At 38.4% G+C, this 23,628-nt stretch overlaps 1 protein-coding gene and 1 pseudogene across 4 annotated transcripts in view; both read left to right on the top strand.

Moving 5' to 3' along the window:
• ASCC1 (activating signal cointegrator 1 complex subunit 1) overlaps positions 1 to 23,628 on the top strand; it is a 114,793-nt gene that overhangs the window by 51,098 nt on the left and 40,067 nt on the right. For 3 of the 4 annotated variants that reach the window (XM_037130555.2, XM_037130556.2, XM_037130557.2), the window contains exon 7: positions 5,077 to 5,196. The exons of the other annotated variant lie outside the window; for it this stretch is intronic. In XM_037130555.2, coding sequence (XP_036986450.2) covers positions 5,077 to 5,196 — 120 coding nt within the window. The remainder of the gene's footprint in view (positions 1 to 5,076; positions 5,197 to 23,628) is intronic. 4 annotated transcript variants of the gene reach the window in all.
• LOC128627198 (60S ribosomal protein L36-like) lies at positions 16,923 to 17,422 on the top strand (annotated as a pseudogene).

Genomic DNA, 23,628 nt, shown 5'->3' with positions numbered 1-23,628 from the left:
TAAAATTTTTTAGGGTAGATAAAAAATTTGTTCAGAGAAATATTTGTGTGTGTTTTTTTTTTACCTTATGAAAAAGCACTTCACCATGTGAGGACACAGTGAGAATGTAGCCATCTGCAATCCACAAAGAGAGTTCTCAGGAGAAATCAAATCAGCAGAACCTTTATCTTGACTTCCCAGCCTCCATATCTGGGAATAAATGTCTGTTGTTTCAGCCTCCAAGTGTATGGTATTTTGATGACCAACTGAGCAGGTTAAGATGCTGTAGCAGCAGTGTTTTCCTCACTGAACCAATATCTTGCTTTTTACCTATTGTTCCTGACTATGTAGCCATGAATCTGAGTTTTTCAGAATCCTGACATTCCATAAGAATCTCATTAAATATACTGTTATAAAGTGAATTTTCTTCTTAAATAAAAAAAAATCAGGTCACAGGTTTTTAGTCATTGAGGGTTTATCCAGAGCTATGTGAGGATTTAGCTGAGTTCCTCTCTTTTATGTCTCTTGGTGCCTTTTGTGTCTAAATGCCAATCAGGGTCCTTTAAGCATGTTGGGGTTGCTGTGCATAGGTAATGAGGAGCAGCCTTAATGGTTCCTAAGAATTTTTGACATGACAGGATGAAAACAGTTATTGTAGTTTTTAAAGTTCAGCAAAGCTTTTGAAATAGGACAAAGTTACCCTGCCAAAAATCTGCAATGCAGGCAAAAAATCTATTGAATATGCTCTTTTCAAGAAGCTGGTAAGATTTGAAACCAGCAAATAAAACAAACCTCTCTACTCCTCCTCTCCTACCTTCCTTTCTGCCACACACACTGTTTAAGAAGTATACAATGCAAAATTAATTTATTCCTGAGAAGAACAAGAATCAGAATTGGTTGGTTGATTAGAAATGCTTTGTTTTACTAAAAGGAAGAATTCTCTTCTTAAAAAAAATACTTATATTACAGCTCTGGTGAGTAAAATGCATCATCTAACTTTTTTCTTTATCCTTGATCTTTGACGTCAGCCTTTATACTTCAATAAACAATGGTATTTCTAACCTGAACTTTTTATGATGTAAATATCTTCAATTAAAATATAAAAATGAAAGCATTGAAAATTAATAGACCATTGTATAATGTACTATAGTTTACTTTGATGGCTTTTAAATTTTAAATATTAAATTTGGCTTTATTGGAATTTAATTAAAAATGTGGTGCTACATAGGTATTTTAAAGAAATGGATGGTCAAATATTTGTTTTAAATTGGGAGGTAGTTTTTGAGTGTAAGGATGTTGCCTGATGAGAAATAGAACTTTGATTTCAATTCTTAGGCTAAAGACTAGTGTAGCTGTGAAGAATTATTCACAGCGAATTTTTCAAGTGTTCTGCAAATGCTGATGCCCTCAATGTGTCCCTGGTGACCTTTCTTTGTGAGATGTGGACCACAAGCAGTGCGATGCCTCTGAGTGTCACTTCTGTAGCTCCAGTATCACTCTGCTTGTGCCTGAGTGTTCCCAGTAGGCCTGAGGTTAAACCGAGTACGTTAAGAAGGGACAAGAAGGAAGAGAGTAAAGGAGGAAAAATACCCATGGATAACTGTTGGTTCTTAATTATTGCCTCAGATGTCACCGAATTGAGAAATATCCTCACTGGTGTTCCAGATGCAAGAAATAGTTTGGAGCCCTGGCTGGTGTAGCTCAGTGGATTGAGCGCGGGCCTGCGAACCACACGATCGCGGTTCGGTTCCCAGTCAGGGCACATGCCTGGGTTGCAGGCAGGTTCCCTGCAGGCCGGTTCCCAGCAGGGGATGCACGAGGGGCAGCCGTGGATTGGTGTTTCTCTCCCTCTCTCCTTCCCCCTTCCCCTCTGAAGATAAATAAATAAAATCTTAAAAAAAAAAATAGTTTGGTCACCAAGCGAGGGCATCTGTCAGGCAAACCATTGGATTTCTGTCCTGTTCTTCAATCTCCCTCTTGATAAATCCCAGGGATAGGTTGAAAAGTTTCTGTTTCTACTCATAAGGCAGGCTATGGATCCTGTTCATTATTTCATCTTTTTGTTGTTTGTACTCCATCTAATTCCAAGGATTTGAGGTAGTTTATTATAGTGTGGATGTATATACAAAAGAAATGTTAAAGTTAGAGAGCTCAGAAACCATAAAGGTGGAATGGGGAAAAGTTCTACCTGAAAACCAAGGTAAGAAAATTTAGTAGTTTCGAGGACCATTATACTTGAACTAAATTCCAAAAAGAAATGCATCAATTATTATAGTTGCTACCTGATAAAAATGAACATAACGTTTTAGGAGAGAATCTTTTTCTGGTTCTTAATTCAAGAAAAACTGCTTACGTAAATCTTAATGTAAATAAACCAGAATGATCATAAGCAGTATCTTCAGTTGTTTTGCAGAAGATACAAAAACATTCTTCACGTTGCTTCTACAGGTAACTTCTAGGGGTAAGCAAGGATATAACATTAAATATCAACCCAGTAAAAACATTTTAGTGGGAAGAGAAACTAATGGTATGGTGCTTTCTGGTGCTCTAACTGTGCAGTGTTAAAGCTGAAAAATGTAGAGGAATGTATGGTTAGTATTAAGTTGTTCTTTAAAAAAATGTTTTATTGACTGCACTTTGATGGGATTGAATGGCAGTCTTTCATATTGAATTCTTTGGCTATTACTTGAAATGGAGATACACTGTATTGTTGATTGAAGCTAAAGGCCTCAGAGCTTGGCTTGAGTTTTTGTAATAACCACTTATTAGAGGTAGTTACAGGATACTTATAATCAAGGCTGTAATTTTTCTTTTTAAAATATTTGCCTGAAGTAGTTCAGTTGTTTAGTTTCTTACTGAGAAAAATTCTGGTCTTGTGCAATCGTATGGTCTTGAAGTTTTAAAGGAATCTTTACCATTACAATTTCCAGGCTATAAAGAGTCTTTTATGGCTTTAGGTCAATATCAAGAGAACTTTTTTGTTTTGCCTTTTTGGAATTGTCTTTTGGTGGATTCTAGCATCTTTTTGTCTTTGAGCCAGTCTCATATTTTATTCAATAACAATATAATGTATGTCCACGTTCTTCTCAAAATTGTTCAGAACAGCTTCTCCCTTTATAGTAGAACACCCAATCAATGTTTACCAGAGATTTATGGAGTACCAATTTTATATAAGGCACTGTGCCAGGTTCCAGGGATGTAGAAGTGGACAGGATGGATAGAGTCCCTGGCTCGGAGTTGTGGGGCTTGGAGAAGGCCGTGTGGTCAGCTGATTTTTAGCTGGGTTTCAGCCTGGCACAGCAAAACCTTTTCTGGTTGAAGTTGGTATAATCCTACTGATGGGGTCTGTGAAGAAAGCAGGATGGTGGGTTTTACTTAACATGAAAGTAATATATGTTAGTTTTAAAAAAGCCAAAAATTTCAGATAAACAAAAGTGTCACTTGTAGCCTTACCAGCTAAAGATAATTACTATGAATGCTTTAGAGTATATATTCCCATACTTTTTTATATATGCATATATGTATTTTTCTTTGAAGTATAAGTTACTTCAAGTAAAATGCACAGATATTAAGTGTAGTTGGTGAGTTAAGACAAATGTATACACCCATGTAACCACACCCAGATGAAGATGTAGAACATCGCCATCACCTTATGAAGTTCTTTTATGTTCATTCTTTTCAGTTCCTCCTCCTCCTCCATTCGAGGAGGAACTGTCATTCTGATTTCTAGTACCATAGATTAATCTTGCTGTTCTTTAATGTCATATATATATTGAATCATTTGGCATATATACTTTTTGCGTTTGGCTTCTTTTTTATATTTTGGAGAATTACAACCTTTTAATAGGCAATACATTTACGGTGGTTATAATTTTAAAGGCACAAAGGATATGCATTGAAGAGTTTTCTTCCCACTGCTATCCCACCAGGCACCCTGCTGTCTTCTCTAAAGGCAACAAATGTAGTGTCTTTGTATCCTTCCAGAGATTTTATGTATGTACAAAAAATTGTGTGTATATATATATATTCTTATTACCCCCATTTTTGCATAAATAGTAGTGTAGCATGCACATTGTTGTATACTTTTTTTAAACTTAAAAAGATAATCATTATTTATCAGCACCTGAAAAGCATTCTTAGTCATGAATGGCTTGTTTATTGCCCATAGTATTTTGATTTATTTAATCAGTCCTATGTTATTGGGCATTTAGTCTGTTCCAGTCTTTTGCTACTCCAAACAATGTGTCAGTCAAAACCCTATTGCATCTTATCAGGAGACACATGTTTGGTTGTTTCTTTTTTGTGTATGCGATAAGCTTGTTCAGTGAATTTGGGAGTGGTGCCTGATCCACTGTTTATAGAGCTCTGTTTTAGAAGGATCGCTATATTTTCTCCAACCTTTTGTCTAAGTTTTAGTGGCCATTGATGATTTTGCTAAAATCCATTATTTTATCAGGAGTTGCAAAATGGTGATATGGTAATATTCTAAGTCTGTCATTACTTCTTCATTTATCAGTAGGAATTCTTCTGTAAAAAACTATCCTTTATCTGCTATCATTGCATATGTAGCTGAATTCATAATTATTCCTTAGGGTTGACTCATAAACTGAATTGTTTGCACACAGGGTTTTTTTCTTCTTGATGGCTTTTTATAAATACTGCCAAATTGCTTTTAAAGAGGTGATATTAGCTTACAGCTCCATCATTGTTATATGAGTGAAATACTGTTTGCAGAAATGATAACACTAACTTTAGTTGAATTTTGATAATTCACTACCATCAGACCAGCCTGAAAGAATGATGTAAAACCTCAGAGGTGGGCAACAAAGTAAATGTCTTTGTCAATCAGAACTGTTATTGTTTGACTTTTTCTTAGAGCATGCTAGTGTGTCTTCAGAAATATTAGTGTTTCTAGTTTATATATATTAAACATGTATGAATTTTGAAATTAGAAGGATAGTTAATATTGTTAGTAAAAACCCCAACAACTTCATTTTTGTAAAGTTTCACTATGTATATTAACCATGATTCAAAATATATTATTATAGCCCCCTTAGCTTAAATAATTATAAAAATCTAATGATTTTTCCTTTGCAGTGATATTTCTGGGGGCAAACCCCTGGAAGTAGAGATGGAAGGGATAGAATACATGAATGATGATCCAGGCATGGTGGATGTTCTTTATGCCAAAGTTCATATGAAAGATGGCTCCAACAGGTATGTTTCTGGAATACTTTGCTTCAGTCAAGAGGTGCCTGAAAGTATCCCTGGAAATTCAGTTAGTTTTGATTCCTTTTCTTTCAGATCTTATTATTGCAAAGAGTGTGTCAATTCTGACTTTCTTTTTTTAAAATGGTAACCTGATATTTAAAAAAAAGAATTTGTTGTAGAGAAAGTATTTTAGTCTGATAATTACTAAGTTACTTGGACAATTGATATTGATAGTAGCAGTCTAGTTGTATGGAACTCAGTGTTTCCTTCATGTTTTTCTAGGATAATAGAAGACAGGAAGGGTGGGTAGCATTTTAGGGTGTCAGTTATAGTTACAAAAGTGAACTAGTGCAGATCTAGTGACTTCCTGGACAAAGTGGTGATAACCATATCAATATCATAAGACTATTAGGATTGAGTTCATCTATATAAATGCTTCAGAACAGTGCTTGGCATTTACTAACTCATCAAAACGTACATCAAAAAAAAAAAGTTCACTCCTGTTTATTACCATGCCTAGATTCCTTTTAGGGACCTCAGTCTGCAGTCCTGGCTATTTCCGAGGCTATCCTAGGCATCCAGAGCCATTTCTGATGTTAATGCCATTTTCAGTGTTACGACCTTTGTTGAGCAGAGGAACCCAACTTGAATTAGAAGTTTGTTTTTGTGTGATTTTTTCATTAGGGAAGGATAGAACAGAGCTCACACTGAACCAGAAACTGTCTAGAGAAAACCTTTGTCTCCAGGCAGGGCACCAACTTGATTTGCTTTCCTAGAGGATTGCTTGTAATATTTCTTTTACCACATTTTGAATTGATAATCTCAATTATCTTGGGTCTCAGTTCAATTGGGAGTGAATTTTGAGAGGAAGGGAGAAAAAATGGTATAGAATCATTTTTGTGTGTGTGTCCTGGACTGTTGGGCATGTGCCTGAAGGGCATACCAGTGGCTCTGGGAGGTCTTGTCCTAGGGCATTTCACACATTTCTACCAGGTTCAGATTTGGTACCTCTATGGATTATTTCCTTTGTGTTTTAAGTCATAGCTTTTCAACCTTTACTATGTTGTGAAACTACTGTGCATGGGAGATATTACTTTTGAACTTTGTGAGCAGAAACAAGGGATAAGATAGCAGTTCTCAGACTTTTTAGTTTCATAAATCTCTTTTGTTTCTTAAGAAGTATTGAATGGCCGGAAGAACTTTTCTTTATATAGGTTATATAAATATTTATTTTATTAAAATTAAAACTGAGAAATTTAAGATTTGTTAATTCATTAACATAAGTAGTACTAATTTCTTTTTAGTATAAATAACATTTTTCATAAAAATTACTCAATTTTCCAAACCAAATATTTTAGTGAAATGATAGACATTGTTCATTTATATTTATATTTTATTGATTATGCTTTTACAGTTGTCCCATTCTCCCTTTCATTCCCCTCTACCCAGCTCACCCACTCCCACCCACATTCTCCCTCTTTAGTTCATGTCCATGTGTCATAAGTTCTTCAGCTTCTACATTTCCCACACTACTCTTGCCCTCCCTCTATTTTCTCCCCACCATCTATGCTACTTATTCTTTGTACCTTTTCCCCTTCTCTCCTCCTCCCACTCCCCCGTTGCTAACCCTCCATCTGATCTCCATTTCTGTGGCTCTGTTCCTGTTCTAGTTGTTTGCTTAGTTTGCTTTTGTTTTCAGTGTGGTTGTTAATAACTGTGAGTTTGCTGTCTTTTTACTGTTCATGTTTTTTATCTTCTTTTTCTTAGATAAGTCCCTTTAACATTTCATATAGTAAGGGCTTGGTGATCATAAACTCCTGGAACTTGACCTTATCTGAGAAGCACTGTATGTGTGCTTCTCATTCTAAATGAGAATTTTGCTGGATAGCACAATCTTGGATGTAGGTCCTTGCTTGCCTTTCATGACTTGGAATACTTCTTTCCAGCCCCTTCTTGCCTGTAAGGTCTCTTTTGACAAATCAGCTAACAGTCTGATGGGAACTCCTTTGGAGGTGACTGTCCCCTTATCTCTTGCTGCTTCTAGGATTCTCTCCTTTATTTTAATCTTGGCTAATGTAATTATGGTGTGCCTTGATGTGTTCCTCCTTGGGTCCACCTTCTTTGGGATTCTCTGAGCTTCCTGGATTTCCTGCAAGTCTATTTCCTTTGCCAGATTGGGGAAATTCTCCTTTATTATTTGTTCAAATAACTTTTCCACTTGTTGCTCTTCCTCTTCCCCTTCTGGTACCCCTATAATTTGGATGTTGGAACGTTTAAAGATGTCCTGGAGGCTCCTAAGTCTCTCCTCATTTTTTTGAATTCTTCTTTCTTTTCTGTTTGATTGTTTCTTTCTTCCTTCTGATCCACTCCATTGATTTGAGTCCCAGTTTTCTTCCCATCACTATTGGTTTCCTGTGCATTTTGCTTCATTTCACTTAGTGTAGCCTTAATTTTTTCATCTAATTTGTGACCAAAATCAACCAGTTCTGTGTGCATCCTGATCACCAGTGTTTTGAACTGCGCATCTGATAGGTTGGCTATCTCTTGGTTGCTTAAAAGTATTGGCTATGGGGCTTTCCTTTGTTCTTCTGGTTGAGCCATTTTTGGTCAGGTCTGTTGTTTTATATTTTTTCATATTTCTTCAATAGAAGACAGCTGAGTTTTATCTGCTTCTCTGTTCAATCTATTGCAATACACTCTTTTGATTAGATCATATAAGAAATAAGAAATGTATTTGGAAAATTGAGGAGTACTTTAATGGCTTTTTAGAAAATTGTGGATATTTGATAGTTCAGCAAAACTTGAAAGTCACAGTTTTTTAAAGGTCAGTTGTAGTGTGAAATCTGAATATATTAAAGTATATTTCACTGTTACATAAAATCCATTGATCTATCTTGTACTTTACCTGGATTTTTAAAAATATATATATTTTTATTTTATTGATTATGCCATTACATTTGTTCTATTCCCCCCCTTTAGTTCATGTCCATGTGTCTCAAGTTCTTTAGATTCTATATTTCCCTTACTATTCTTACCCTCCCCCCTATCTATTTTCTATCTACTGTCTATGCTACTTATTTTCTGTACCTTCTCCCCCCTTCTCCTTCTCCCACTCCCCTGTTGCTAACCCTCCACGTGATCTTCATTTCTCTGGTTCATTCCTGATCTAGCTGTCCTCTTAATTTGCTTTTGTTTTAGGTGTGGTTCTTAATAACTGTGAGTTTCCTGTCCTTTCACTGTTCATCTTTTTTATCTTCTTTTTCTTAGGTAAATCCCTTTAACATTTCATATAATAAGGGCTTGGTGGTGATGAACTCCTTGAATTTGATCTTATCTGAGAAGCACTTTATCTGTCCTTCCATTCTAAATGAAAGCTTTGCTGGATAGAGCAATCTTTGATGTAGGTCTTTGGATTTTATGACTTGGAATACTTCTTTCCAGCCCCTTCTTGCCTGTAAGGTCTCTTTTGAGAAATTAGCTGACAGTCTGATGGGAACTCCTTTGTGGGTGACTGTCCCCTTATCTCTTGGGGTGAAATTCATATAATATAAAATTCACCATTTTAACCATTTTAAAGTGTACAATTCAGTGTGTCAATGTAAGAACACTGAAATCTGTAGAGAATTTTTGTAAGAGTTTGTTTAATCCAATCTGGTGATATATGCCAGGGAGCAAGATCTCAAAGGGTCCAGAGAGAGTAACAGTTTTGCTTCTTTTATGCATTTGAAATTAAGGAAGGAGGGGATGTTAGGAAGATTGGAGGTGGCGGGGGGGGGGGGGAGATATTGGATTACAGGACAGTTAACATGATTGTGTACTCTCTTGAGAGTTAATATCACCTTGGAGGAGTATTCCAGTGTTTCAAAGGTGTGTTAACCTAGATGGGCAAGAACAATGGACAAGGCTGGCTTCAAACTTTTCACTAAAGAAGTTACGGGCCTGGGGCATGACTATGTGCCAGGACCTGCCTCGTTAGGAATTTATGATCAGATCAACCTGTGAGAGTACTTCCCATAAACTCCTCTGCTCCCTGCCCTGTCCATACTGGCAACCCCTAAACTACTGACTATAGATTTGCCTATTCTGGATACTTCCTAAGAATGGAGCCATAAATATACGGCATTTTCTGTCTGGCTTCTTTCATTCACATGACGTTTTCAGGATTATCCACGGTGTTTCATTTCTTTTTATGGCTGAGTAATATTTCATTGTATGGAAATACTACATTTTGCTTATTTATTCATAGTTGATGGACATTTGGGTTGTTTCTACCTTTTGGCCATTGTGAATAGAGCTGTTTTCAATTCTTTTGGGCTGACTCACTTTTTAAATAATTGAAGTTGGGGTTTTAATTTCTTTGATTAACCTTGTAACTTTATAGGGCATTGTAGCCACTCAGCCTAACCTCTCTTTTTTTTTTTTTTTTTAATTTTATTTATTTATTTTAGAAGGGAAGGGAAGGGAAGGAGAAAGTATAGTGTATGGTTTTGGTGCATCCCCTGGGGGGGGGTGTGGAGGGGCGAATCGGTGCGGCTGAGTCACCTGGGGACCTCTCTTAATTTGTTTCCTTTTCCTCTGTTATTGGATTTACTTAGTTTTTGTCAGTACTAGTGTAACCTTTACTATTGTAAGACTAATATCTGTGATAGTCTTACATGCAGTTAGTGTGAAGCTATGTGAAAAATTTACATGGGGTTACAGTGTTTCATGAGATAAAATAGTATTTACTAATTTAGAGCTTCGAGTCTGTTTTAATATACATAAGTCATAAACTCTACAGCTTTGATTTTCTCTATTCTTGGTGGCCCCCAGAGGGAAAAAGTGTTCACTGAGAAAACATGATAAAATCCTTGCCCTGAGTGTTTTTAGCTGGATATGTTTACCCTTTGCTTTTAATGATTAGAATCTTAGTTCTATAGAAGGTCTTCAAGTATAGAGAATTAATAGGTTTTTGAAATTTGTTAACCTAAAAATAAATATGAGAAGGCGAAATGAGAGGCAACAAGCATTCTTTGTTTGAGATCCGAAAGAATAGCTATTTGGGAAGCACTGATTCAGGCAGAAACCCAAAGAGTGTTCCTAGTAAGGATGGCCAGGGAAAGGATAACAATTACATCAATTACCTCAGACAAGGGGGGGGGCACTTGTATAGGTGCAGATAATCTACCACAGAGATGCTAATTCTAAAGAATGTTCTAAATTTTCAATGTAGTAGTCATCACTTGTTATCTTTGCAAACAGTTCTTTGGGGTACAGTATTGTTTTAGGCTTAGTCCAAAGGTTAGTTTGCATGGTTTAAACATTCCAAAGCTTTGAGGAGTAAGACACCCAAGGCAGGGCCTCTGGGATGGTGGCAGTTCTGATTCCATTTTTTCTTTTAAGATTTTATTTATTGATTTTTAGAGAGAAGGGAAGGGAGGGAGCAAGAGAGGGAGAAAAATATCCATGTGAGAGAGAAGCATTGATTAGTTGCCTCTTGTATGCTCCTTGACCAGGGACCAAACCTGCAACCTAGGCATGTGCCCCAACTGGAAATTTGAACTGACAGCCTTTTGGTTTATGGGATGATGCCCAACCAAATGAGCCACACCATTCAGGGCACCTCAGTTTAAAGTGGCTCCATTTATATAATTTTTTTTATAAATTGAAAGAAAAATAAGAGCTATAGAACCTAGGTGTCTTTTGAAGACAATGCTCAGACATAATTTGTACCCACATTAATGAAGGGGTAAAGGCTCAGAATGTTGAAAACAGCCTTTATGTTGCCACAGATCCAGCCCTTACAGGTTCTGTACACTTCCTGTTATAAAGGCCATGTAAGTTGAAAGGTCTTGTGGAATGTCCACTGGATCCACTAGTGTGATCAACAAAGAACAGTTTTGAGTAATTTGAATCTCTTTTACTGCTGTATTTTCTTTTTTTTTAAGTTTATTTATTTTTAGAGAGAAGGGAAGGGAGGGAGAAAGACAAGGAAAGAAACATCAATGTATAGTTGCCTCTCGCATGTCCCCCTACCAGGGACCTGGCCTGCAACCCAGGCCTGTGCCCTGATTGGGTATCAAACCAGCAACCCTTTGGTTCTCAGGCCAGCATTCAATCCACTGAGCTACACAAGCCAGGACTATTTTTTGCATTTATTGCTCATTCCTCCTTCACAAGAGACATATTTGTGTTACTTCAAACAGATTTATAAATTCTTTTCCCCAAATCTGTAGTATCTGAAGCACTTGTACACCTCTTAATTTAATTCAGTATTAAAACTATTTGAATGCCGCCTTTGTGCAAATTATTTTGTGAGGCCATGTAAATTGATGCAGAATTTAATAAGACATAACCCTGTTTTTAAGGAACATTTAATCTTTTTTTTTAAAAAGATTTTATTTGTGTGTATTTAGACAGAGGGAAAAGGAGCGAGAAAGAGAGGGAGAGAAACATCAGTGTTTGGTTGCATAGTGGAGGCCTCACCGAGGACCTGGCTTAGCCCAGGCATGGACCCTGACTGGGAATTGAACCAGTGGCTCTTTGGTTTGCAGGCCAGCACTCAATCCACTGAGCCACACCTGCCAGGGTAGAACATTTAATCTTTACATTTCTTTATATGAGGAGACACAGCTCAGTATCATGCCTCAGGCATGAGGGAGAGACCATGTTGTAATAAAAATACAAACACTCAGCTTTCTTTGTGTGATTTCATATATTTTAAATCAAAGATTTTCTGAAAATGATTGAGTGTGTGACTGTGAAGTGCTTGACCTTTAAAAGGATGGAGCCCTTTAAACCTGATTAAGGTCTTGACCTTAATCAGGTTTTTTCCTTTGGATGCAGCGGACATTGTAGCTACACTTACTGATGTATCCTTGGGTTTGGTAAAGAATGACTGGATAAGGAATTTGTGTTCAACCTTTTACTCATTACTTAGTAGTTAGCTATTGCCAAGAGTTCAGTGTTGAGCACAATGGCTATTCTTTTCTGTTTGTTATTCTCTCAAGACTCCACCCTTGCCCCTCTCACATGGCTTTCTCACATTTTACTGAGCACATGAAGCCAGTTCATCAACCTCCTTACTTTTTCCTTCACAATCTACCTGTTTTCATTGTACCCACTCCACTCAATTTCACTTTCTTTCTGAACTCTAATGATGCTGACCCCCTTACTTATTCGGTGAACCTGTACCTTCTTATCCCCTCAAACATCTATTACTATCAGTTATGTCACCCTTGAGGGCATTTTCAGTTTCCTTTTCAAACCTCAGGTGTCTTTCAAATGGCCTATATATGAGGTGCAGTAGAACCTAGGGCTCCGTCTTGAGGAGAAGGCAGTTAGTAATTAAGGTACACTGGGGTGAGGGCCATGATTGAGGTTCTATGAGTACAGAGGTGAACAGCAAAACTGTGTCCTTCTGTGTGCAAATTTTGTAAAGGGGGGCATCAGAGAGGAGGTTTCTTGGCTGAGTAAGGAGTTTGCAGGCTGAGGGAATAGCATTTTAGGAGGAGGAATGATAGCCAGTGCAGCTCTAGAAGCACTGTTGTATGCCATGTAAACAGCTGGGTTTTCATTTGGTCATTTAATTATTTAACAAAAAATTATTGAATGCCCACTTTGTGCCAAGCACTGTGCCAGGCTGTGAATATAGAATGGTTAAAAGAGCCAGACACAGTCATTGTCCCCTTATAGTTTAAAGACTAATGGAGAAAGCAGATGTTAACAAATAACACATAAATATGTAATTGCCAAGTATGATAAAGATGAAGCAGCAGGGGAAATGGTTCCCTAACAGAGAGGAAGTACCATGACTAAGGGTGGGCAGTGTCAGGAAAAGTCTCTCTAAGAAATTGATATTGAATTGAGATGTGAAGGAGTTTATAGGCAGAGGAGGTGGGGAGGCTCTTCTCCCCTTTTGTTCTAGGCAAAAGAAAATGCAGAGCAGGACTTCTGGCCAAGGTGGAGGCATAGGTAGACACACCGTGCCTCCTCGCACAAGCAAAATTAAGGACAACAAACATTTAGAAACAAAAAAAAAATAACCAGAACTGACAGAAAATTGAACTGTATGGAAGTCCAACAACCATTCATCCAGACTGGTAAGAGGGGCGGAGTTGGCCAGGAGAGAGGGGTCAAGAAAAAGCAGCAGCTGGCAGACACGGGGCACAGGGAGGCAACGAGCAGACCCAGTGAGGTGTGCAAGGCGGCTGGATGACCATAGTCACATATTTGCGCGCAGATAAACCAGGAGAAAATGGAGTAAAACAGACCATGCAACCCAGGGCCCCAGCACCGGGAAATAAAGCCTAAAAGCACTGATTGAAAAGGTGCCAGGAGAGACTCCCAGCCTCACAGGAAAGTTTGTTGGAGAGACCCAGAGGACCCTAGAACATACACAAGCCCTCCCACCTAGGAACCAGCACCAGAAGGGCCCGATTTGCTTGTGGGAAGTAGCAAAAGGGACTCAAATACAAGGCAGAGTGGAGCAAGTGCCGTTGTTCCCTCTCTGGCCCCGCCCCCACATACAGCATCACAACCCAGCAACATGGGTTGCCCCGCTCTGGTGAACACCTAAGGCTCCACCCCTCACCATGTAACAGGTGTGACCAGACCCCCCCAAAAAAAAACCCCAAACAAACCCTCAAAGAGAAGAACAGATCAAAGCCCCAGAGCCAATACTTTTAAGCAACCAAGAGATGGCCAACCTGTCAGATGCACAGTTCAAAGCACTGGATGATCAGGTGATCACCCAACAGAATTGGTTGATTTTGGTCACAAATTAGATGAAAAAATGAAGGCTACACTAAGTGAAATGAAGCAAAATGCACAGGAAACCAATAGTGGTGGGAAGAAAACTGGGACTCAAATCAATGGAGTGGATCAGAAGGAAGAAAGAAACAATCAAACAGAAAAGAAAGAAGAATTCAAAAAAATGAGAAGAGGCTTAGGAGCCTCCAGGACATCTTTAAACGTTCCAACATCTGAATTATGGGGGTGCCAGAAGGAAAAGTGGAACAGCCACGAGTGGAAAACTTATTTGAACAAATAATAAAGGAGAATTTCCCCAGTCTGGCAAAGGAAATAGACTTGCAGGAAATCCAGGAAGCTCAGAGAGTCCCAAAGAAAGTGGACCCAAGGAGGAACATATCAAGGCACACCATAATTACATTAGCCAAGATTAAAATAAAGGAGAGAATCCTAGAAGCAGCAAGAGATAAGGGGACAGTCACCTACAAAGGAGTCCCCATCAGACTGTCAGCTGATTTCTCAAAAGAGACCTTACAGGCAAGAAGGGGCTGGAAAGAAGTATTCCAAGTCATGAAAGGCAAGCAAGGACCTACATCCAAGATTGTGCTATCCAGCAAAATTCTCATTTTGAATGGAAGAACATATAAAGTGCTTCTCAGATAAGGTCAAGTTCCAGGAGTTTATGATCACCAAGCCCTTACTATATGAAATGTTAAAGGGACTTATCTAAGAAAAAGAAGATAAAAAACATGAACAGTAAAAAGACAGCAAACTCACAGTTATTAACAACCACACTTAAAAGCAAACTAAGCAAGCAACTAGAACAGGAACAGAGCCACAGAAATGGAGATCAGATGGAGGGTTAGCAATGGGGGAGTGGGAGGAGGAGAGGTAGGGAAAAGGTACAAAGAATAAGTAGCATAGATGGTGGGGAGAAAAAAGACAGAGGGAGGGCAAGAGTAGTGTGGGAAATGTAGAAGCTGAAGAACTTATGACACATGGACATGAACTAGATGGGGGGAATTTGGGGGGTGAGCAGGGTGCAGGGGAATGAAGCGGGAGAAATGGGACCACTCTAATGGCATAATCAATAAAATATATTTTTAAAAAAGAAAGAAAGAAAATGCAGAGCAAAAGCCCTGGGACAAGAAAAAGCCTAGCAAGTTCCAGGTATAGAGGAGGCATGATGAGGAAAGGTAGAATGACATGAGTGTCTGTGTAGAGAATTTAGAGGGCCTTGGGATGAAGTAGTAGCAATAGATAAGAGAAAAAAGATTAAGTACAAGTAGAATAAATAAAAAGAAATCCATATCAGGATAAATCATAATGGAACTGCAGAACACTAAAGACAAAGGAAAAGAATCTTGTCACGTACAAAGAATTGACAATTCTAACAACAGTGTTCTCAGTGTCAACAACAGAAGCCAAAAGACCGCAGAATATTTTCTAGAGAAAATAATGGTCAACCTGGAATTGTGTATTTAGGAAAAATAATTTTGAAAACAAAGGCGGAGTAAAGACTTTATAGACTAACAAAAACTCAGACTTTGTCACCATCAGATAGCTACAATAAAGGAACTTCTAAAGGATGTTATTTCAAGAAAAGGAAAATGAATCAGACAGGTTGAGATGCAGAAAGGAATAGTGAATACTTAAAATGACAAGCATTGTTGATATAATTGGGAGAAATTTAAAAAATGATAAAATTGACATTGCTCAGCTAACATAAATGTCAGCTGACTGCATGCAGGTCTGGACTAATGGGAATTCTGGAAGTGAAGTATTTTAGAGATTTTTTATTATTTGGGAGAGGGTTGTTAAGATATTATTTAACTTTGTTAAGCTAAGTGGACATAGTAAAATTTTACAAGTCTGAACATAGTGGGAATAAATTCCAAAGAAGTTAAAAAAGGAAGAGGAACAAATACAAATTCAACTCCAATAAGGGTAAGAAGTATGGAAAAGAAGTGGAATGAATAGAAATAAAAAGTAAGATGGTACGAGGAAGTCCAGACATATACTACTTATATGTTAATGAAATAAACTCACCACTTAAGAAAGGTATTATAAGATTAGACATAAAGAAAATTCAGTTATATGTTCTTTACAAGAGATATATCCACAGCATGAAGTTGTAAAGGAGTTCAGAGCAGGCCTTCCCAAAATGTGCTACTTGGCACGTGAATTATTTTGAGGTGAAGGCAGTTGGGACCCTGCTGGCTCATGAGAGACTTTACCTCTTCTTTAAAGAATTTAAATTAGGGGCCTTGCCCATAACAAGAGTTATCACCAGGGATAACTTTTTATAGCTTATCCGTATGGCAGGGCAAACTTCTAATTACTGGGCATCTGCCCTTCTTACTGGCCTGCTAATGATGTTCCCCGTCTCTGAAAGCCCTCATAATGTGAATGTTATATAATACCTCCCTTTCTGTCTTTGAACCTGTCATATATGTGGGGTTCCCAAATGTATGTATGTAATTAAATTAGATTATTTTCTTATTAATAAGTCTCATTTAGATTTAAGACCAGACAAAAAATCCTTAAAGGGTAGAGAAAAGTTTTCTTCTGCCCCCACAGTTGAAGCAATAGAAAGGAATAAGATATGGTAGGCAAATAGCAAAAGAAAGTTATCATAACAGAATGAATATCAAACATGATTGGCTTAAAGAAAAAATGCATTATTAGCATTCAAGAAGACTATTACATAATGATAAGAGGTTCAACTTACCAGGATAATGTAATCTAAACTTATATGAAGCAAGCAGAACAGCCTTGAGGCAGATTAAGCCAAATTTATATAATTAATATTTTGGAGGGAAGAAATTGAGAAACCCAACATTATAGGAAGAGATTGTAACATATCTTCCAATTATTGGTACGTCAAGCAGCTATAAAATCAGCAAAGATACAGAATATTTTAACAAATAACAAATTCAATGCAGTAGTCATCTCTAGAATTTGATACTCATCATTAAAGAATTCATATTCTTTTCAGGCTCATGAGTGAGTTGAAGCAGATTGATTACATGATATATGATAAAGTGAGGCTTAATAAGTCTCAGTGAGTTGGTGTCTTATAAATTACATTTTCTAGCCAGAAATAAAACATGGTTATCTGCAATTATCAAGTTATTAGAACTAATAAGCCTTCTGCTGTGGCTGCCATTGAGGAACAGCAGATGTGGCTCTCCAGTACTGCGTGGCCATGGGCCTCAACAAGGGCCACAAAGTGACAAAGAACGTGCACAAGTTGAGGCACAGCCACTGCCATGGGTGCCTCACCCAGCACACCAGGTTTGTGTGGGACGTGATCTGACAGGTGTGTGGCTTTGCCCTCTATGAACAGTATGGTATGGAGCTGCTCGGGCTCTGTAAGGACAAGAGGGCTCTGAAATTCATCAAGAAAAGGGTGGGGACACACATACATGCCAAGAGAAAGAGATAGGAGCCGAATAATGTCCTTGCAGCCACGAGGAAGGCAGCTGCCAAGAAGGATTGAGCCCCATGTCCCCTGTGTAATAATACCTGTTCAGAAAAAAAAAAAAAAAGAAATAATAAGAGAGTTTGGCAAACTGATTGGCTATGAAATCAGTTGCTTTTCTGTACACTAGTAGCAAACACAAAATACCATTTAAAAAAGATACCATCATCCATTTACAGAAGTAACAAAGTCTATAAGGTACTTAGGAATAAATATAACAAAGTATGGGCAAGACCTTTTTACAGGAGATTGTAAATAAATTGAGACACATCCATGTTCAGTTGTGGGGGCGACTTTTCCTGCAAGTCCCCCCATCCACCACGGATCAAAGTAAACAAGACTGAGACATGATCTGCTTGGGTGGAGAGGTGGCTGATCCCTCAAAAGGGAAGGGTCGTGAGCAGTGGCCAGTTTCTCAGGGGAAAAAGGCGTCGAGCCCCCTCCTTCAGGGGATTTTATTGGGTTATAATACACAGGAACACAGGGAGGCAAGGATCAAACAGTAGATAACATTTCAAAGAAATCTGAGGGCTTAGTCTGAGTCAGAGTCTGTCAGGGACAGAGTTTTAGGGTTTCCTGCTCGAACCCTTAACATATGAATGAAAGCACTCTTAGAGCAGATTTCACAAGTTTATCAGCAAGTCTTTGTGATGCCAGATTTTCCCCCAGGACATGCTCTAGCAAGGCAGGAGCTGTACCCTTCCCTATCAGGTATTCAGGGTTTAGGGGATTAGAACCAGGAAGTGCTTCTCCCAGAGAACATGGGGACTCGGGCTTTGTCAAAGCAGGGGGTGAGAGTCCATTGCTCCCTTTTTGTTGCAGCCCTCCCTCCCCACGATCCTTCCATGATGGCTTCCCAAGTGATAGAGTCTGGCTTAGGTTGCCGCCCCCCACCCCCCCCAGGTGTCTTACCTGTCATTGACTTCCGACCAAGCTTTGGGGGCAGGGAGAGGAAACTGAGGGACTATTTGCTACCAGAGACAAGCTTTGTCTCCTGTGGCTTGCATTCCAGAGGTCGTCACTGGCCCTTAGCCACAGGGGGTCGAGTTACAATTCCTGAAACCAGGCAGAGTGGTCCACAACACTTTTTACATTGTTTTCTCTATAAAAATAAACTCTTATAGATGAGTGAAGTGGAAATTAAGTGATTCTCTTCCCCTTTCCCTGACTCTCCCAGTTTTCTTCCTAAATTATAAGCAGGTTATAAGCAGAGCAAACACTGTTGAGGGCCCATACACAAATGGGATCACATTATGCATATTGTTCTATAGTTCACTCTTAGGAAGCATTACCCAGGCATTACTATTATGCCAGTGTGTACAGATCCTGTGCAATACCACTACATTAGTCCTCCTGAGCTATATCCTGTATACCATGGGAGTTGCTTGCTTAAAAATCTCCCATTATTTTACATTATTTGTTGAATGAATGCATATTCCTCAGTCTAGTATTCAAGATCTTCTGTAATGAAACCAACTTAATATTTCAACTTGATCTTCCATGATCTTATACTTGCCCCAAGCCCCAACCAGCTTCACTACTTATTGATGATCCTATCTTTGTTCATAATCTTTCTTGTGACTAAAATTTCTCTCATGTTACTCATCTTTTTGTGTCCAAATGTATCTTTCCTTCTTGCTATCTTTTCTACTGCTTTTTCTGCATAAATACTCGTACAGTTTTGAGGGCCAAGCTGAATAAAGTCTTATTTAGCATTGTATATTCAAAGTCTTTTATTATTCATAGCTTATAGAAGATGTTCAATGAATGTTTGTTGTTTGCTTAAGTTATTTACTATTCAGCTGAGAGACAAAGATGATTTGAGTAGAGTTAACTTCCTGTTCTCTAAGCCCATCCTCATAGTAGTCTATTCTAGTCCCAACCAGCCTATATTCTCTTCAGCATTTAAATTACTCAGACTAACTTGACTTGCTTATGTTGTTACCAAAGTGGTCTTTACAGTTATCTTAATAGATTGTATGCTTCTTAATAACCAGGGCTATATTTGCTTAGTTTCTTATTCTTGTAGTGACTAGCATAATGCCTATATATGCTTAATTGATAGAACTGAATTAAATTGGAAAGAAAAAAGTCCAATAAAATCCAGAATTGGCATTTTCTAGGGAGTCGGTGATCATTCTACAGTGTAAGTCCATATCTGTAAAGATGGCTCTGGAATGATTGAGCCAAGGGCTTAGATTGAAGGCATTAATAAATGGCTGCTGTTTTCAGACCCAAACCATTATCTAAGTGATAAAGCTGCATAATTTATTATTTTTCTCACAGCAACTCTATCATTTTTAATTCACTCATGAAGAAGCAAAGGATAGAGAAGCTTTATGACTCATTCGTAGTTAAACAGTAAAACATCAGTAAGAATTGAAAGACTGTACCGTTAAAAATATACTGACATAATTATCAAATGTAGTATTCATGATATCAACCTGAAATTTAGTGATTGTACCCAAGAACCCTTGAATTCTTTGAATAGAAATCTAAAAATATTTGTCATCTATGAATCCAAGCTTTATGGAGTACACAGTGAGTTGATAAGAGAGCAAAGAGGCTGCCAGGAGACTTGAATTCTGGTCTCACTGTTTCTGGCTTTGAGCAATTGAGCCTGTCTGTTTTTTTTTTCTCGTGTCAAATGAGCAGGTCAGATGAGAACTTTAAAAACATTTTTTTTATCCTCATCCAAGTTCTTTTTTTAAATTGCCTTTAGAGAGAGGGGAAGGAAGAGAAAGAGAGAAAGGAACATCCACTGGTTGTCTCCTTTATACGCACCCTGATGGGGGGGCAGTTGAACCCCCAAACTGGATTGTGCCCTGACTAGAATTCAAACCCACCACCATTTGGCTTACAGGATGGCTCTCCAGACAACTGAGCCATACCAGCCAGGGCTAGACAAGAACTTTTTAAAGGACTTTAGTCACTTCAGAGTTCTGAGTCTGTAAATTAGATAGAACTTTTAATTTTCCAGAAAGACAAGTTGGAAACTGGTTTCTTTTATTTAGTCTATTTAAGTTCCTTCTTTTAGCATTTCTTGCTCCCTGTTTCTGTGTAGCTGAACTCCCTGTCCACTTCTTTTTCTTTAATAGAGGAGAGAGAAAAGTGTGGTGTCATTCTATCGTGATTTGTAATTGAAGTGGATTTCACAGTGCTCGCTTATGTTCAGACTTAAATTATGTCTTAATATTAAGAAATATTTCAAGGCTTTGTGGTTCTGTGATGGTGTTAATAAGAAACTTTAGACCCAATATACCGTAGGTCTTTGCTTGGAGATCCACATGCACTGTTAATTAAATCCATTAACTGCAAAATCAGAGTTATGTGCAGTGTGAATATATTTTATTCCCCTCCTAAGAATGTAGGAACAAAGTCATTTTCTTGAATCAGTCCTCTTTTTCGATTCTTATCAATATTTTATTGGTTAGTCCTTCTAATTGCTGGTTTAAACTCCTTTAAAAGGTATCTAAAATGACTCTGGCCAGGTGGCTCAGTTGGTTGGAGCATCATCCTATACACCAAGAGGTTGCAGGTTCAACCTGTGGTTGAGGTGCATGTGAGAGGCAGCCAATCAGTGTTTCCCTTTCTCTCTCTCTCTCCCTAAAATCAATAAATATGCCCTTGGGTGAGGATTTTTAAAGAAAGGATCTAAAATGATATTTTAGAAAAAGATTTTATGACATGGAAAAATATTAAGTGAAATAAGCAGGTTATAGAAAAATGTTTTGCCTTTTAAAAATTAATATGTACCTGCAGAAAAAGACTTTAATTATATAACAAAAAGTTAAGTGTTTATCTGTGGATGGTGAAATTTTATTTTTCATTTTATGTTTTTCTGCATTTTCCTTTTTTCCCCTATAATGAACATGTATTATTTTGGTAATCAGAAAAAAAAGATAATAATGTAAGGAAGCACAACATCTCCCTTCACAGGTATCCATGCCTTTACTTTTCCCCTTTGTATCTTACTTCTTGCAAACCCTCCGTGGTTCTGTGCGGCCCACCAAGTAAGCCTCCCACCCTGCTTGACCCACAGGAGCCTTCACAACATGGCTTCAGCCTCCCTTTCCATTTCGTCACTGCCCTGCCCTCCCTACACAGTTTCTCACAAATCCTTGAATATGTTGTATAGTTTATATTAAGTCTTTTGGTTATTGAAGACAAAATTCTTTTATTTATTTATTTTTTTAATTAATTTTATTTAGTTATTTTTCAAGTACAGTTTTTTTGTCCATTTCTCCCATCCCAGCCTCCCCCACCCCCTGCTCCCCACCTCCCTCCCATTTCCACCCCCCTTAGTTCTCGTCCCTGTGTCCTTCCTATTTGTTCCTCCAAATCCCTCCCCCTTTTTCCCTTTAACTTCCCTTCCCTCTCCCCTCTGGTCACTGTCCCCTTGTTCTCTATTTCAGTGTCTTTGTTTTGTTTTTTTTTCTGCTTGCTTGTTTGTTTTGTTGTTTAGCTTCCTGTTAAAGGTGAGATCATATGGTATTTGTCTTTCAGCACCTGGCCTATTTCACTCAGCACGATGCTTTCCAGTTCCATCCATGTTGTTGCAAAAGATAGTAGCTCCTTCTTTCTCTCTGCAGCATAGAATTCCATTGTGTATATGTACCACAATTTTTTGATCCATTCATTTACTGACAGGCACCTAGGTTGCTTCCAGCTCTTGGCTATTGTAAATTGTGCTGCTATGAACATTGTGGTGCATAGGTTCTTTGATATTGATGTTTTAGGATTCTTAGGATATAATCCTAGCAGTGGAATTGCTGAGTCAAAAGGCAGGTTGATTTTTATTTTTCTGAGAAAATTCCATACTGTTTTCCATAGTGGTTGTACCAGTCTGCAATCCCACCAGCAGTGAACTAAGGACCCCTTTTCCCCACACCCTCTCCAACATTTGTTGTTTGTTGCTTTGTTTATGATAGCCATCCTGACTGGTGTAAAGTGGTATCTCATTGTGGTTTTAATTTGCATCTCTCTGATAGCTAACGAAATTGAGCGTCTCTTCATGTGTCTCTGGATGTTCTGTATGTCCTCCTTGGAGAAGTGTCTGTTCAAGTCCTTTTCTTGACAAAATTCTTTTACAATCACCTTTAAGTCTTCACCCTAGTATCTCAGAAAAGCTACCACTTCTCACCACCTCCACTGCTGCCATCTGGCCCTCTGGATAAGTGTGACAGGCCCTGACTGCTTTCCTGTTTCTGTCCTGGCCTTTACATGGCAGCCAGAGATTTCCCTTTAAAATGTCAGTTAGACCTTGTCATTCTTCTGCTGAAAATCCTCCTCATCTCACTCAGAGTAAAACCCAAAGTCCTTCCTTACAATGGCCCAACAGCCCTATGCAAGCCCCATGTTCCTTTTCTTACTTTACTTTTCTATATCATTGTACTATACTGATTTTTTTCTTCTTGTCATTCTTCTTTCAGCCTTTCTGAAGAAGAAACATCTTTTCTTATTCCTCATCCTTATCAATTGTCTTTGCTGGTTCCTTCCTTGTCCCTTACATAGAAGTATCTTATAGGGCTCTGTCCTTAGCTCTCTTTTTGGCTTGCTCTGAATCCCCTCCCCCCCATGACTGCATCTGTCCCATGCTTTTAACTACTGTTTCTGCACTGATAACTCCCAAATTTGTATCTTTCGCCCAGCTTTTTTCTTAAGCTTCAGACTTTATTTCCATCTCTCTCCTGTACGTGTCTTACTTGATACCCTGTGCTACGTATTCAAAAGCAGACAAAGTACTAATGACCCTTTCCCCCCACAACACAACATAACAATAGCAATTGCTTCTCCACAACTCCCATCCTTGGTCAGTGACCCACCTGGTTATTTAAGGCAGCCTCTTGGCCAGTCATTCTCAACTGCTCCCTCTGCTTTAGCACTGCCATGTCTGAGGACACTTCTCTCTCACATTGCTCTTTTGAATCCATTCCCTTTTCTCAGTTTTCATGGCTCCTGCCATAGTTTAGATATTCATTCTCTCCCCACCTTTTTTAAAAAAAGATTTTATTTATTTATTTTAGAGAGAGGGGAAAGGAGTGAGAAAAAGAGGAAGAAAAACATGATGTGTGAGAGAAATAGTGATCGGTTGCCTCTCATGCCCCCCACTGGGGACCTGGCCTGCAACCCAGGCATGTGCCCTGATTGGATATTGAACCAGCATCCTTTTGGTCCACAGATCAGTACTCAGTCCACTGAACCACACCAGCCAAGGCAGTAGC

The sequence above is a fragment of the Artibeus jamaicensis genome, unplaced genomic scaffold, assembly GCF_021234435.1.
Source record: "Artibeus jamaicensis isolate MK-2021 breed Jamaican fruit bat unplaced genomic scaffold, CSHL_Jam_final contig_332, whole genome shotgun sequence".
Classification (NCBI taxonomy): domain Eukaryota; kingdom Metazoa; phylum Chordata; class Mammalia; order Chiroptera; family Phyllostomidae; genus Artibeus; species Artibeus jamaicensis.
Note: the sequence above shows the minus strand (reverse complement) of the source record. Positions and strands in the feature narration are given on the sequence as shown.